The 14,217-nt window shown below is 38.1% G+C and overlaps 2 protein-coding genes across 2 annotated transcripts; one reads left to right on the forward strand and one right to left on the reverse strand.

Moving 5' to 3' along the window:
- Nucleotides 1-205: 205 nt before the first annotated feature.
- Nucleotides 206-2,484, reverse strand: LOC145492768 (uncharacterized). The gene is made up of 2 exons (XM_081472154.1): nt 2,128-2,484; nt 206-1,015 (listed from the first exon to the last, which is right to left on the reverse strand). Exons 1-2 carry the CDS (start codon nt 2,482-2,484, stop codon nt 206-208), a joined length of 1,167 nt encoding a protein of 388 aa, XP_081328280.1.
- Nucleotides 2,485-9,611: 7,127 nt separating this feature from the next.
- Nucleotides 9,612-13,991, forward strand: LOC145492771 (gamma-aminobutyric acid receptor subunit rho-2-like). Its single transcript, XM_081472157.1, has 4 exons — nt 9,612-10,070; nt 10,442-10,569; nt 11,232-11,372; nt 13,064-13,991. The coding sequence occupies exons 1-4, from the start codon at nt 9,823-9,825 to the stop codon at nt 13,654-13,656; spliced, it is 1,110 nt and encodes a 369-aa protein (XP_081328283.1). The 5' UTR covers nt 9,612-9,822; the 3' UTR covers nt 13,657-13,991.
- The last annotated feature ends 226 nt before the right edge of the window (nt 13,992-14,217 follow it).

The raw sequence follows: 14,217 nt of genomic DNA on the forward strand, positions 1-14,217 counted from the left end.
AATACATATATTCAGACTCTTGTTCCAATTTCAAGTTTCACTTTGAAATTAGTCACCTGTGGCCAAAAGCTCACAACAACAACAAAAAAATTGAGCGGCAGGCGCCATTAATATGCATTCATTTCGAACATTTGTGCGTCTAGTTCCAAAATAACAAAATGAAGGAGATAAGATTTTTTTGCGTAAAGCGAGGTTTTGTAATTATTCATTTTCTACTTCCAATCCAATGCTGAGTGGTTGAATTCTGTCGGGAAGTACATCTGAAGTTCACATTAAAATAAACATAATATCCAAAATTTTGTTCGTGAGGAACTGCTCCCACCTCACCGTTAAACTCACACCCAGCAGTGCTGACGCTCCTTTCACTGTTAAGATGCCACATCTCGTTATTTTGCCAGGTGCCCGCGGTGCATTCATTACACTCAATATCCCGTATGTTTAGATATTCATATGTACGGCACTGTGTATACCACTGACCAAACAGATCGTGGCCCTCCAACTTTGCGCGAGCGTAGTCAGTGTAGACGAGACCATCCGGGAAGTTGCAAGTGGCTCTAAAATGGGTTGACGAAACTGCAAGTGACAGCATACGGGAGAGGGATAACCGATAAGCGCCCCAGTTTATTGTGCTTGCCTCTTCGTTTACTGGGAAGTCAAGACCAAATCTCTTAACCTTAAACTGGTCGTTATTTCCGTAAGAAAACGACTGTATTAGCGTCCAAACATAGCCAGGCTCATGAGTCAAGTCGCAGTAGACTTGAAAAGGCTTGTTTTGCGAATCGTAAACTCTGAACCTCCCAGAAATCTTTGCGCCATTTCTTGCCACATCCTTGCAGTTACGAGGATGCTTTAGTGTCTCACACCGCTGACCAGTATAGGCGGGAGGGCAACTGCAGTTAAACCTCACAGTGGTGGGTTCACAAATCTCCTGACAGGTCCCACCCTGCAGACACGGATTGTTTTGGCAGCATCTGTTAACACAGCGGTCAATTTTGTGGTGAAAACGCCTGCCATGCTAAACACAATGAAATTCATCAGCATTAATTTCAGTGATATACCTTTTAAAGATCCCCCCGGTCACATTCTCTACGGACACCCGCTTATTACCTACACCCAGTTATTACGGACAAGTGCTCAATACGCACACCCGTTTCATACGGACACCCAGTTATTATTGAGCAACACCTGTTTATTACCGACGCCCGCTCATTGCGGATACCCGTCTATTACCGACGCCCGCTTATTAAAGACAACTTCGCAATACACACACCCGCCTAATACGGACACCCGGTTATTACGAAGGTCCTCTTATTATGAGCAGCTGCTTAAAATGGACGTGCGCTTATTATGGACAGCCGCCTATTACGTACAATTTTGTCGAATAAGGTCCCTGTCGTTGTTCAATTTTACCCTTGGTAGAATATGGTATTTCCTTTGTTCTAATGTATGATAATACATTGCATGAAGAAATGGGAAGTAACGTGTTGCATCAATCGTAAAACTGTACCACAGCATACCCATTCATTACTAGAATCAATTTTAAGTACAAAGTTGGACCTTTGTAAGTTAATACTTATAAACTACTTGTAACGTGACTATGCTACTCACCAGCTTTATAGACTAAGATACTTTGTATTAAATCAAGATTAGAAATCGTTCCTCTTCTCCCTTCCCCGCGCTGTTAGTTGTTTGTTTGTTTTCTTACCTATTTTTTTTATTTAAGTTTTCCTTTCTTTTTCTTTTTCTCTTTTTTCTTTTTTTTTCCTTGTTTGATTTAGTTATAGTAAACGTGTATTGTCAAAATTAACTAATTATTTTCTTTTCTTTCGTTTTCCTATTGTAAGTAAGCAGCACCTGGTGTAAATAGGTAATGTAGTATGGATGTAGTAAAAGCACAGTAGTTTGGTATTGCAATTTGTAATTTGTGGTACAAATAAATTGTTAATTATAAAGGTGTGTTACTTAATATTTAAAAAATCAAAAAAACATTCATTAATTAATATGAACCGTATCGTAAACACATAAATTCTCGGGAAAATGAGTCCAACAAAATTAACCTGTTCATCACGTCTTTCCTAAAAAGCTCCTTCAATTAAATTATAAAGAACAGGAAATATCCTTAATGACTATACTTACAATGATGTACTCCCGTACCAGGTCGTAATAATTTGTTCCAGCTTTATATTTCAGTGCATCTGGTTTCATGAGTTTGTTAACATCGTTCAGTTGGCAGTTGTTTCGTGGAGTGTTTTGTATGTAGTTCATTGAGATACAACGACAGTCATCTTTGCACGTCACGTGACACCAGCTGACGCTGTCCACTGTTAAGCTTTTAAACACATGACCTTGAAGGGCGTGGTCAGCGACAAGATGTTGGTCTATGAAAAATTTGAAGTTTTGACATATTTTATCTGTACAGACGAGATGTTCTTTCAGCATATGGAACGTTAAAATCAACTTGAACCAAAGCGAGGTCTTCATCATCCTCAATGCTTTTAGAGATTCAGCTAAGTTTCCTGTAAACAAGATGAGATGTATATCTGTATATGAAGTTTATTTTTCGACCATTCAACGTAATAGAAAAGGGACATCTTAGAAAACATTTCGGCTTAGTATGGATGGAGGCACACATGTTTAATATGTAGTTTGAATATGTTTAATATATGTTTTGGTTTCGAATATTTTGTGTTGTCATGGGAAAGATGACCGTGATTTTGTTGTGGTTTAGGAGTGCGACTCTTACTTTTGATTTTCATCTAAACAAGTATTGCAAATATATTCTTAAATAAAAACTGACTCTACGGCAATAGGCAAAATTAAATTATCAGAAAGTAAATTTTTTTTTTTTTTGGTAAACTTAACTCGATTTGATTTTTCTCTTGCTGTTAGAGGAACGTACCTTGAAAAGGCCGATAACAGAATCGGCACAAACAGCGAGAACTTCGGCTCAGAGAGTTGACGGGCGCGTGATCTCAATCTGAAAGTTTTGTCAAAAGTTCGAAGACAAAGCCAAAGGAAAAAATTGCCTGGTAGTTTGCCTTGAAAGTTCTTCGATGACAGTTCAACTCCTCAAGGTTGTTTCTTATTCTGAAAACAAAGTAATTGAATTAAAGTTGAACGGTTACGCAACCTCAAATATAACGCGATTATAGGGCTACGAAGTGGAATTCTTTTCTTTTTCTTAATTACTTTGTTGCTAGTTGAGCAGGTTTGTTTTCAAATACTCACCTTTTAATTGGAAATTTCCTACTGGGTCCACTAAAACGACCGGCGATATCTATTGTAACGAAACAAAAGGGAATAAGTATGTGGAATTATAGCGCGAAACCTGATATTTTGTCATATCGCTGGGATGGCAAGGTCAACAGTCAGTTAGAAAACTGCAAATTTTTGTAGATGCTATCTAAGTTTTGGATTACTATGAGAAATTTGACGGCAGCTACCATAGAATCAAGCATTCCAAATCAAGAGATGTTTATGCTGGAGGGTCAGTAGGGGGCCTCCCACAATATTAGTTTACCGTCTGGTTATTTATCGCTTCTATTGATTTTTTGCTGTTGTCATTGATAAATCTTTTGACAAAAGATAGCACTTGCCCTCCTTGCGACAAAAATAAATGCATTAAATTGAATAAGTTGAAGTTTGAGCGAGTTTTGACCCTTGTTTCTTTACAAACTTGGCATTGTTATTGCTTTCTATATGATTCTCTTTCCTGACAAATGTGACCGCGGATACACTAAAACTGAACAAATTCAGCGAGTAAGCCAAATAAAAATATGTATAACTAAGGTCAAAGAGGATAAAAGATTAACCAAGTTGGTTTGGATTTTTTTTTTTCAAAACAAAACAAAGCAAGCGAGCAAAGAAAATAAAACAGTTAAAAACTAGCATCATGCATGAACTGGTTGTAGAGTATTTTCAAACAAAATTAAAATTTTGTGGCAAACTTGGCCCAAAAAGTCGATAAGATCTCTGTTTATGTTTTAAGTAGTTCTTTTTATTCACCTATTGAGACAAATCTCACAGCAGGTAAACAAAAAAAATTGCTTTTGTGTGGTGTTCAATGCCCTCTCCTAGCTAGTTGTTAGGCTTGCCACTTAAATTCGAAGAAAAGGAATTTCAAATAAACATTAAAATGAATGTATATTTGTGGCCGAAGGACGGCTATAATCACATAATCCTGTTATGACAATCAATTATTCTTTATCATAATCATTGATAAAAAGATTTCGATTCTGATTGTTTCTTAGAATGTTCTCAAATTTTCACGGAATTAGATCTCAAGCAGGTGGAAGTTAACTATTAAAAAACAAAGCGCACTGTAACTAATTATGGAATCGTATGATTGATTAGGTGGCCATTGTAAACCTTGGGAGCTATGAATGTTTTCGGCGAATTAAGGTAGCTTACTACAGTTTTGATGGATTATAACAGCTCAACTTCTAACTCTTTTGAAAAATGTTCCAAGATGTTTTTCCTTTCTCTATTTACTGTTTATATAAGTCTTTTACCATTTTATGTGAAACTTGAACAATTAAACGACGACAAATGGCCTAAATGAATGACCGAGTACCTAGGGAGAGACTGGGCACTAGTAGGTTGAATCACGTTTCTCTCAAAATTTACCCGTATGACCCCACATCAAAATTTCAGGAATAGGAAATTGGCTCTGATTTAACATTCATGCAAAGCAAAATGAAAATCTGTAAGACAGATTTTCGCAAACTAAGAAAATGTGAAATCAAAAATGGCTCAAAATCTGTCTTACAGAGTTTTTAAAAGTTTTGACTCTAAACGTGATTCACCCGTACAAATCAACTGTGAAAATTTCATCACGGGTTGTACGGTAGGTTTTCGAGCAATCCTCGACCAAAGACTGGCTTTTACAACCTTGGACGAGAATTGAATTGCGTATGCCCTTTACTTAAGCTTACGCTCATGTGACGCCATGTATCGTGTGCGAGAAAGCAAGAGTAATTTAGAGCTCTTTTACCGGTTGTTTATCGAGTTTTTTTTGTCTTTCAAGTGCTGAAGTGGATTTCGTTTCTTCTTAGGGTTGCTTGCGTCATTTGTGCACGCGCGATTAATACTGACGTCTGGCAAGCAATCATAGCGCGCGTTACTAGTCTCCGAAAAACTGTAGTAAACCACCTTCCAATGTTGTTGTTTATAGTGGTCAATACGCTTAGCTACACTAAGCCAGTTCACAGGCAATTATATAGCCTGTTAGGCTTAAAAAACCCAACTGAAGGGAGGTAGACCAGTTGGCTATTTACAAACTCGACCGAGGAGTTGAAATAGCTAGGGTCTACCGAGAAACAACCCTATCTAAGTGGCCAGAGCGGGAATTGAACCCGCGACTTCTGGACTTCTGACTTCCGCGCAAAAAGGCTTTGGCACAAAACGCTCACGGCTTATGAACCATTTTAATACTTCAAAACTGTTATTGCATTTGTGATTGAATGATATGCTCAGTGTTTTTGTTGTTAAATTTTTTGTCTTGCTTTCGAAGTTGGAAATATTAATTAACAAATCTATTTCTTACCCTATTTTCGCGGACCTTCAATTTGCCGTATTTCACTCTATACACGCAATACGTGTGATTGATTAGTAAGCGAGTCTTGAGTCTGTCGTAAATCTTATTTGTTGTCGACAACCATGACTAATTTTGTCGTTCATCTCAGGATAGAAGGTGGAGCAGTTTTCCCAGAATGTTGCTCATAATAATTGTTATAATTAGTCACTGTGTTTGCGTACAAATGATAGCTGGTTTAATTAAATATTGCGGAGGGGCTCATAAAGTATTTAAAGGCAAAGCAATAGAAACTGACATAGCGGGAACGTAAAAGGAATGACATTTTTTCTTCGTATGTTGCGTTATCATACAACAAAGAAAATAATTCAGGTCTACACGCATTCCACACTTAAGTTGACAAAAAGTAGCTCTAAAATATGACTATTCTAGAATGTTTCAATGTTTTTGTCAAACTAGTCAAATTTAATAAAACAAGGATAAGAAATTGTTTGTTTTTGTAATCAAATTCGATGGCAAAAAAAGAATTTGAATACTGAATGCAGTATAGGCATATTTTAAAATTAATTTTGCCGTCAACTAACAGTAGACTTCTAAATTATTCGGTTTTGTTTCATGCTTAAGCAAAGAATATAGGAAAAATCAGCACGCAGGATACTTAATAGTAAGCGAATAATTTCTGCTTAGTATACAAGACTTCCCGGGCTGTGATATTTCTTCGGCAAATATAGTTTTAATAGAACTATAGTTGTCCGACGTTTCGATGTTGCTATCATCATTATCAAGGTAAAAATGACAGTTTTGCCTTTTTTCTTATCAGCACGCGATTAAAAATTCTGATTAGAATCAACGACGTAATTAATGAATCGAAGAGAATTACGCTGAAATAAGAAATTCACCTGCATAATCTCAGTCTAGACTAGCTACTTGAATATTCCCATTTTACACCAAGCCGAGCAAAATGCGCACATGTAGGGCGAAATACACCTTATTCCAAAATGGCCGCCATTTAAGTATTCTTTTGTTTACTTGCAAATTAGCCCTTTTTGCCTCGTTCTTAAACTCGAAATTCAAAAGAATATTTTCCCTTAAACAAGGCAACAAGGGCTCATTTTCAAGTAAACAAAAGAATACTAAAATGACAGCCATTTTGGAATAAGGTGTATGGAAAGACATAATGAAATAAATAACGTAAAATTACTAGTGAAAATCATGTGTAAGTAATATTAGTGACAAAAACAAATAATGGAAACGAATATAATTAAAGTAGGTTAAACGATATCCGTAATAAATGATCTAAGCACTAGAAGTGCAGAAAACAAAAAAAAAGTTTATGATAAAAGAAATAATAATATTTAAAAAAAACATACATATATTTTTAAAAAGACATGCATAATAATATCGTGTTCGGCAAGAGAGAGGTTAGGTGGAATACCTTTGTGATACATGGATAAGAATTGATACCGGACTGGTCATGAATTAAGAATTAACTTTCACTGTATAAAGACACGAGTGTCTGTTCTACACATGCACCATCCGGGACCCAAGCGGCGTATTTTTCATATCCTTACTGGTGAATATACCAATAACATCATTTCCCACTTTTACACGGTTGCTTGCGTAAACAGTCAGGTTGTCTATATAATAAAAAGAAAATTACACACTGGCTTGAAGATATGAATTTTCTTTCTCGTGTTAAAAACAATACTTTCCTCGCTGCGTTTGTTTGTAAAATAATGTTTTTATCACTCGAAAATGAAATTCATATCTTCACCCCGCCGTGTACGGTAATATCTTACCTCAATATAAACCCACCTTCAAGAGAATACGCTGGTTATAGACTGGTGATACACCGAGGCAGAATGACAAGAACCTAGCCCGCTATGTTTTGAACTAGAACCCGTCTGGTTAGCGCGAGGAAAGACATGCGAGTTGACAAATGATTTGGGTCTTCCATTTGGTTAACAAACGGTCCCTTATGCTTAGTTACTCCCATAGAGCAGAGTACATTGCATGAATTCATAAATTGATTTCTTATTAATGAACCCAGGAGACTAAGAGCGAAGTAAATTAAATACGGTACAACTCAGAAAATTTTTTGGATTTCGGTGAAACAACAGGGCTCCCAGCAGTGAGTTAGGGCAGAATATTTTCCAACAGCTGCGCTTTTGAGTGAAAACTGTAGCAGTAGATTTATCACAGACATCACTGGTACAGGACACCTTCGCTGTCGAAGACGTGTTCACAAAAGCGAGACAAGCGATGATACTTTTTCACCTCAGCGATATGGAGGCAAGACCGCTGAACCAGGTATACCTGTTCTGTAAGTTATTCGTGGTATTCCTGTGTTTTGGTTGGCTGAGTTCCGTGCAAACAGCAACAATCAAATACAACGAAAGGTGAGTGTATGTTGTTTATCTAGTTTTCTAGTTCACCTTTTTATTCGTGTCATCTGCGCACTACTTTATTTTTCGATCATGAACATTTTAAAACTGTTAAAGTTAGTTGAATTAAAACAAAAAATATGGTCCTTTGGGTAAATAATCACCTTGCATGTCCCAATTCTTTTGCAAGTGGGCTAACTTTTGATCAAAGAAATAAGAACGACTTTCACTTCATAGACATGCTCAACCCCTTCCTTGTCTCAAATCCTGAATAAACCTTGAAAAGATGAAACTCAAACTTTAAAATAACAACATTTGCTCCCTGTAGTTTTTTGGCCTTCCTTGATTTATATAAGTCTTATTTTAGTAGTGCAATACATCCTCTAATGAAGCATTCGGGGAAATCCTGTAGTGAATTCTGCCCACTGAATTTCAAGCAGAATATGGAAGGTGCAGCCGCAAGCATTTTACCGGCAAGAATAAGGATCTATCCAGAAATACAAAAGGAGAAAAACAATTATAATTAAATCAGTTAAAAATTAAAATTGTCGAGGTTAATATTGGAAATGAAATAATACATGTCAAAGAAACAGGCTGGAAACGAATTCTGAGTGCACAGTCAAAGAAAGTCACATGGCGTGATTCAAGCTCAACTGCTGAGAGAATGTAAATAAAGTCGTAATAGAATAGTAGTTACATAATATTTATAGGTAGTTATATAATGTTAGTTAGTTTAGCCGTATAATATGTATTCCCAAATGATATAGTTTATTTTTCATTTGTCGCACACTTAACTATGGTAACGGTGCGTCCCATAGACTTGAAAAGCAGAGTCTACAGGACGTACCAGCTAGTTTACAGATGCGCCGCCAAGAAAACAATTTTCTCTTGACTATATCTATGTGTACGTAATACTGAGAAAGTTGAAAGAACACCAGCAACTAACTGAAATGTGAGCGTCGAAAGGTCCATGCCACGCCAGGGAAACTAATTTTCCGGGTTAAAATATGTGATTCTATATTTCAGTGCTGCGGATAACGCCTCTTTGCAGAGAGTAAATGAGATGGGTCATGTGCTTGACACTTTATTGGATAAATATGACAAACGTGTCAGGCCGGATGTAGGAGGTGAGACTGGTGATGGTACTTTTTTCACTAAAGCGGAATGGGTGAGTGAAGCGAGCGAGAGGACTGGGTATCTGAATCAAGTGGAGTGAGAGGAGTAAGTAAACCTGTATTTCTCGTGCCCATGTCACGCCGTCTAAAAAGATCGCGCGGTTTTTGTTCCCCTGGACACAAATGATGACAGTCAATCTATAGCAACAGCTGTGGTTTTGCATACAAACTTCAATAGCTACAAAATGTCTGTAAGAAGGCTTTTTCTAGATCTTTCAAAACATTTTCTCCGTTTATTATGAAAGGTTCTATTTACTCACTGATTGCTAAAGCATTTCCCTTAATTCCAGGTTCTCCTGTGATAGTTTCTGTTGATATTCACGTACTTGCCATTGTGCCCATCCATGAGATCAACATGGTGAGGATATATCACGTAATTTCTTTTTGTGCATGGTGCCAAAATTTAATTGCGTTGCAGTGAAGTCAGATAAGAAATCTTGCAAGAATTTTCCTGTCATCATTCATCATGAGGTGAAACCGCACGTATACACGGGCGTGACCCGCGAGCGTAACAAATTGCTAACGCGACGTGCGAAACAAAACGTTTCGCGTGCTGTTTGACTCGAGTGATTTCCGTTTATTATTCATGAGAGACGCGTGTAGCACGCGTATATTTTCGCGCTCGTTTCACACAACCTTGAGATGTTCATAGGAGGCTTAACAAAATTAAGTATGTGTGTTGATGACAATGAGGGAAATATCATAGAGCAGACTTAATATCAGCGTTCGAATGTTAACTTCGGGATTTTCTTTTCAACAGGATTTCACTGCAACCTTTTTCTTCCGTCAGTACTGGAGAGATCACCGCCTAGCATTCGGAAAACATCTTCAAGCAGCTTCCATTAAACCTGGAGCTCCCTTTGTCGATCAAATATGGCTGCCGGATACCTTCTTTGAATCAGACATGACTGATCATAAAACTCGACATGACTTCCTGCTGGAGATTACTGCAGAGGGAAACATCACTTATAGCATAAGGTGATTACTTCAGACACTTGATTACATTTAGTGTTTTTCCCGTCAAGTGTTACAAACTGAGTTACGATGTCTGCCGATTTCCTTAATTTCTCCAAATGGAAATGAACACCTTTGTTATACCATGTATTCTTGGAACGTGACGCGAAGAAAACGTTGCGCTGGTGAACATGGGCTAAAATGCGCGCGTGCATACTAAAACGCGTAAAATAATGGATATTCAGTTGTTTGGGCCTTTTTCGTCCAGTGTAACGTAAGGTAAAATCTATGCATATGAACGAAGTGGCCGTTCACGCCGGAGCTTATCCCGGTTTCTGTAGCATGAAGGGACTGGGAATATTTCTACTTTCTTTTAAATACTTATTATCATACAGACTCAAAAACGTGATGGCACTCGGTAAGGATGGTTTTTCTTTTAGGAAGAGAGTACAGTCTTATTGCCTCATGGATCTGAGGAATTTTCCGATGGACGAGCAAACATGCGAACTGTCTATCCAAAGCTGTAAGTATTCACCGTATTCTGAAACTGCAGTTAGTCTATTTCAATCATGGCGAGATACTTACCACCTGTTAGGTTAGAACCCAGACCTTCTGCACTGCTTGAGATACGACATTATACAACGCTAATCATACACAGAGCATGCGGACCATGAGGTTAGCAGTCATAACCATGAGCCCTGATTTTTTTACCGCGTGTAAATAAAGTTATCTATCTATCTATACCCCTCCTTCACCCCCGTCTCCCCACCTCCAAAGAACTAAAAAATAAATAAATAAATAAATAAATGATATTTATAGTTAACAAGGTCTTCTACTGCAGTTGAATGGAGGACTCGTCCTAAGGGGTGTAAGACATAGCCTTTTAAATGGACTAAATTTGCTTTTACAGATCTGTACACCATCTCCACAATTTTAAACTATTTCTTTCTCTTTACAAGTAATGCATATTCTGCTTAAGAACGCCAACAAAATTTAAATTGGGCGCAGAAATAAACTGTTTCGATAAATTTTATCCTGAATTTCAGTAACCTTTCTTTTCTTTTTTAATTGTTCTTTTTTTTTTTTTACGGGAAATACGAAACAGGGAAGACAAGTAAAATTCTAGTTAGGCTTAAAGATTCAAGAATTTTAGTCAGCAATGTTTTCTATCTTTTCTCTGGATAGTTGGATACAATGATAAAGACCTAGTTTACGCATGGGCAACGAAGGAGCGCACACAGGTCACGATATCACCGAGACTTGCAATCCCACAATTCACTCTGGTTGAATGGCAAGTACTTTCCAGGAAAGACACTTTGGTAACAGGTATAAGTAGCGCAAATAACAAATCACAGGCAAATAGCAACATTTTTCAAAGGATTAATATTAATACGGCTTTTGTGTGTGTGGGCAGCTCAAGGTTCCAGCAGTTGACAGCGAAATTTTATGCTAAGCTTAATATCAACAATTATAATCCATCAAATAGTTTCGCTCGCGCGCAATTGGTCTAAACACTTTACGTGACCGAATATTCCCCAGCTAAAACTGGGGAATATCCGAGGTTATTTTTTCGCAAGAGGGCACGGTAACCAATCCTGCAATCTGATTGGTTCTTAGCGCGGTCCGGATTTTCCTATCTCTGACCACGGTCACGGTAACGGTGAGAAACAGCGCGGGTGAATTTTCAATTTTCTTGAGTGAAATAGCGGTAATGGTCTACCTTTGCCCTTTTTACACTTCCATCGATGATTAATCCACACAAGTTCATTTCTATTCACTTTTAAATGACAAGGAAAGTCACTGTAAGTAAATTTAATTGAGTATTTTGACGCTGTAATGGCGCGTAATCCTGTGTTTCTCTCGCCACACAATTAACGCAAAAAAAAAAGTAAATTGCAGTCCAGTTTACTTCTCTGATAGTTTCTGCATTTAAGAGAATTTCTGTGGGATACACTTAACGGATTTCCTTGCTTTCTGCTACTCAATTTAAGGTAAGAAAGTCTGATTTCGAGTGATTCGCAACGACTGATAGAAATTGTTTTTGTCGTACAACTTCAAACTTTGCACGAAATTTCACTCCGGAAAAACAGTTTTGTGAACTTAACTGGTGAACTAAATGCAACTAACATAAAGTAGTTCGAAATAAATCTGTTCTTTAATACATCTTTCTTTGTCTAGTATCTGAGTAGCTCGCTCGTTCGCTCGTTAGATTTTTTACGATGGCTTTTAGACGGCGCGTAAGCCAATTCAATGACAAAGTTGCGTAAAAAAAACCACTTGTAGGCCAATTTACCGCAGGAAAAAAATAAATATGTTATTTGCCGGCTTAGGGTCGGTCCGTATAGTGGAAAACTGTGACCTCGGGTCACTATATGAACCCCCCAGCCGGCAAATAACATATATATATTCGCGCAAAATGGAGGGTATTGTTTATATAAACCTATAAATCAGTTTGCTTTAGTTTTTGTTCAGAACTGAGTGATATGATTAAACTGAGATCTGCTATTGTTATTTTCCGTCTGTTTGGCTCTTACTCGGTGTAGAAGACAAAGTTGAGTAGAACAATAGAGAACAAAAGAACAAAGGAATGAAGAGTAAAATGAAAGTTTGTGAGGCGATGCTCTATTGTGATGTGGCTTGTCTCTTCTAAACCAAGAAAGCATGGTGCCAACCTCCATCTCTTGTACTAACTCTGTGAGTCAATCCTTTCCGTATCTTTCTATTTTTAGAAACAGCTCTTGTGGGAGTTTTCACACGACCCCTTTTCAATACCCAATGATACCCCAGCTAACACCATTCTTTATGAGACCCCACTTTTGCCCTCTATTTTGCATTTTCTCTCTAGAGAAACAAGATATTTCGTGGGAAACCAAGAGACCATTGCGCTAATTATAGTTCTAAAAATAGAATGATACGGGAAAGGTTGACTCTACGTTATATTATGTGTGGAGGCTCCTGGTGATGGGCTCCTGACCTCAGATATCCATGCTCTTTTAATTAACGCCACAAATTGATTTTTCCAGGAAACTTTTCTGCTCTGGCAGTTTCTCTTAGATTAAAACGCCATATTGGTTATTACATCATCCAAGACTTTATTCCCACTGCACTGATTGTCATGCTCAGTTGGGTCGGCTTCTGGATCAATGAACACAGCATACCCGCCCGAGTCTCCCTCGGTATCACCACGGTGCTCGCCATAACAACACTTCTCTTTGGTGTCCAGGCCTCTCTCCCTAAAGTCGGTTACATCAAGGCCATCGATTTTTACCTACTGGGAAGCTTTCTCTTTGTTTTTGGTGCGTTGGTAGAGTTTGCGGTCATCTGTACCGTGACAAATTTAAGGGAAGAGAAATCACGCGTTGCTTCAGAGAGGAATGAGGATTCCCCGCGTGATCCATCCGCGATCCTCGCGAGTGGCTTCAACAGCCCGTCGATGGGTTTCAAAGAGCCCAAGGTAACTTTCAAGAAGATTCTGATCTTCAATCACCTCATTACTTTTTTTAACGCTCTGTTTACTATGTGGTTCTTTTTACCCGGACGGGGGGACGGGGTTGCTCGTTGTACCTTTTGGGAGTTAGAAATATGGTTTTGGTATCTCCTTGGGTGTTAAACCTGAAAAGCTCCACAGCGGGAGCTTTCGCGTTACCTTTTAGGGTAGCGAGTGGAAAAAGTTAGTGTCACTTAATGTGTTGTTTTAGAATTGGTACCTCTTAGGGTGAAAAAAAATTTCAAGGCACGCCCACAAAGCAGTCTCTTGGCACTTCTTAGGTTTTGTTTTTCAAAATTTTTGACGAGCACCTTTGTCTTTTTTATATGGAAGTCCCCCCTGGTCATTATACTCAAAGTTCTGTAAGGTTTGTCTTCCTAAAACTGCCTCCTACATCGAACACTTTCCAGGTTAGGCTACCTTGTCAAACCCTCTTTTTGCATCGTCATTGCAAGAAAATTTTCAAAAAATGGCAGCATTATATTTTTGTTCTATGCTTTCAATTGTAACGTTCAACCCAGCAGTGATATTGTTTTATTTGCAGGATTCTATTAAAACGAGTTCGCAGTCCTCTTTATGTTATCCAGTCTGTGGCAAGAAGATCGCGGATAACAGGACTAGCGATGACAAAAACACCAAGCCGTCATCCCGTGTGAGGAACATGGCTCACCCGATCGACCGAGC

This window comes from Orbicella franksi, chromosome 7, assembly GCF_964199315.1.
Source record: "Orbicella franksi chromosome 7, jaOrbFran1.1, whole genome shotgun sequence".
Taxonomy (NCBI): domain Eukaryota; kingdom Metazoa; phylum Cnidaria; class Anthozoa; order Scleractinia; family Merulinidae; genus Orbicella; species Orbicella franksi.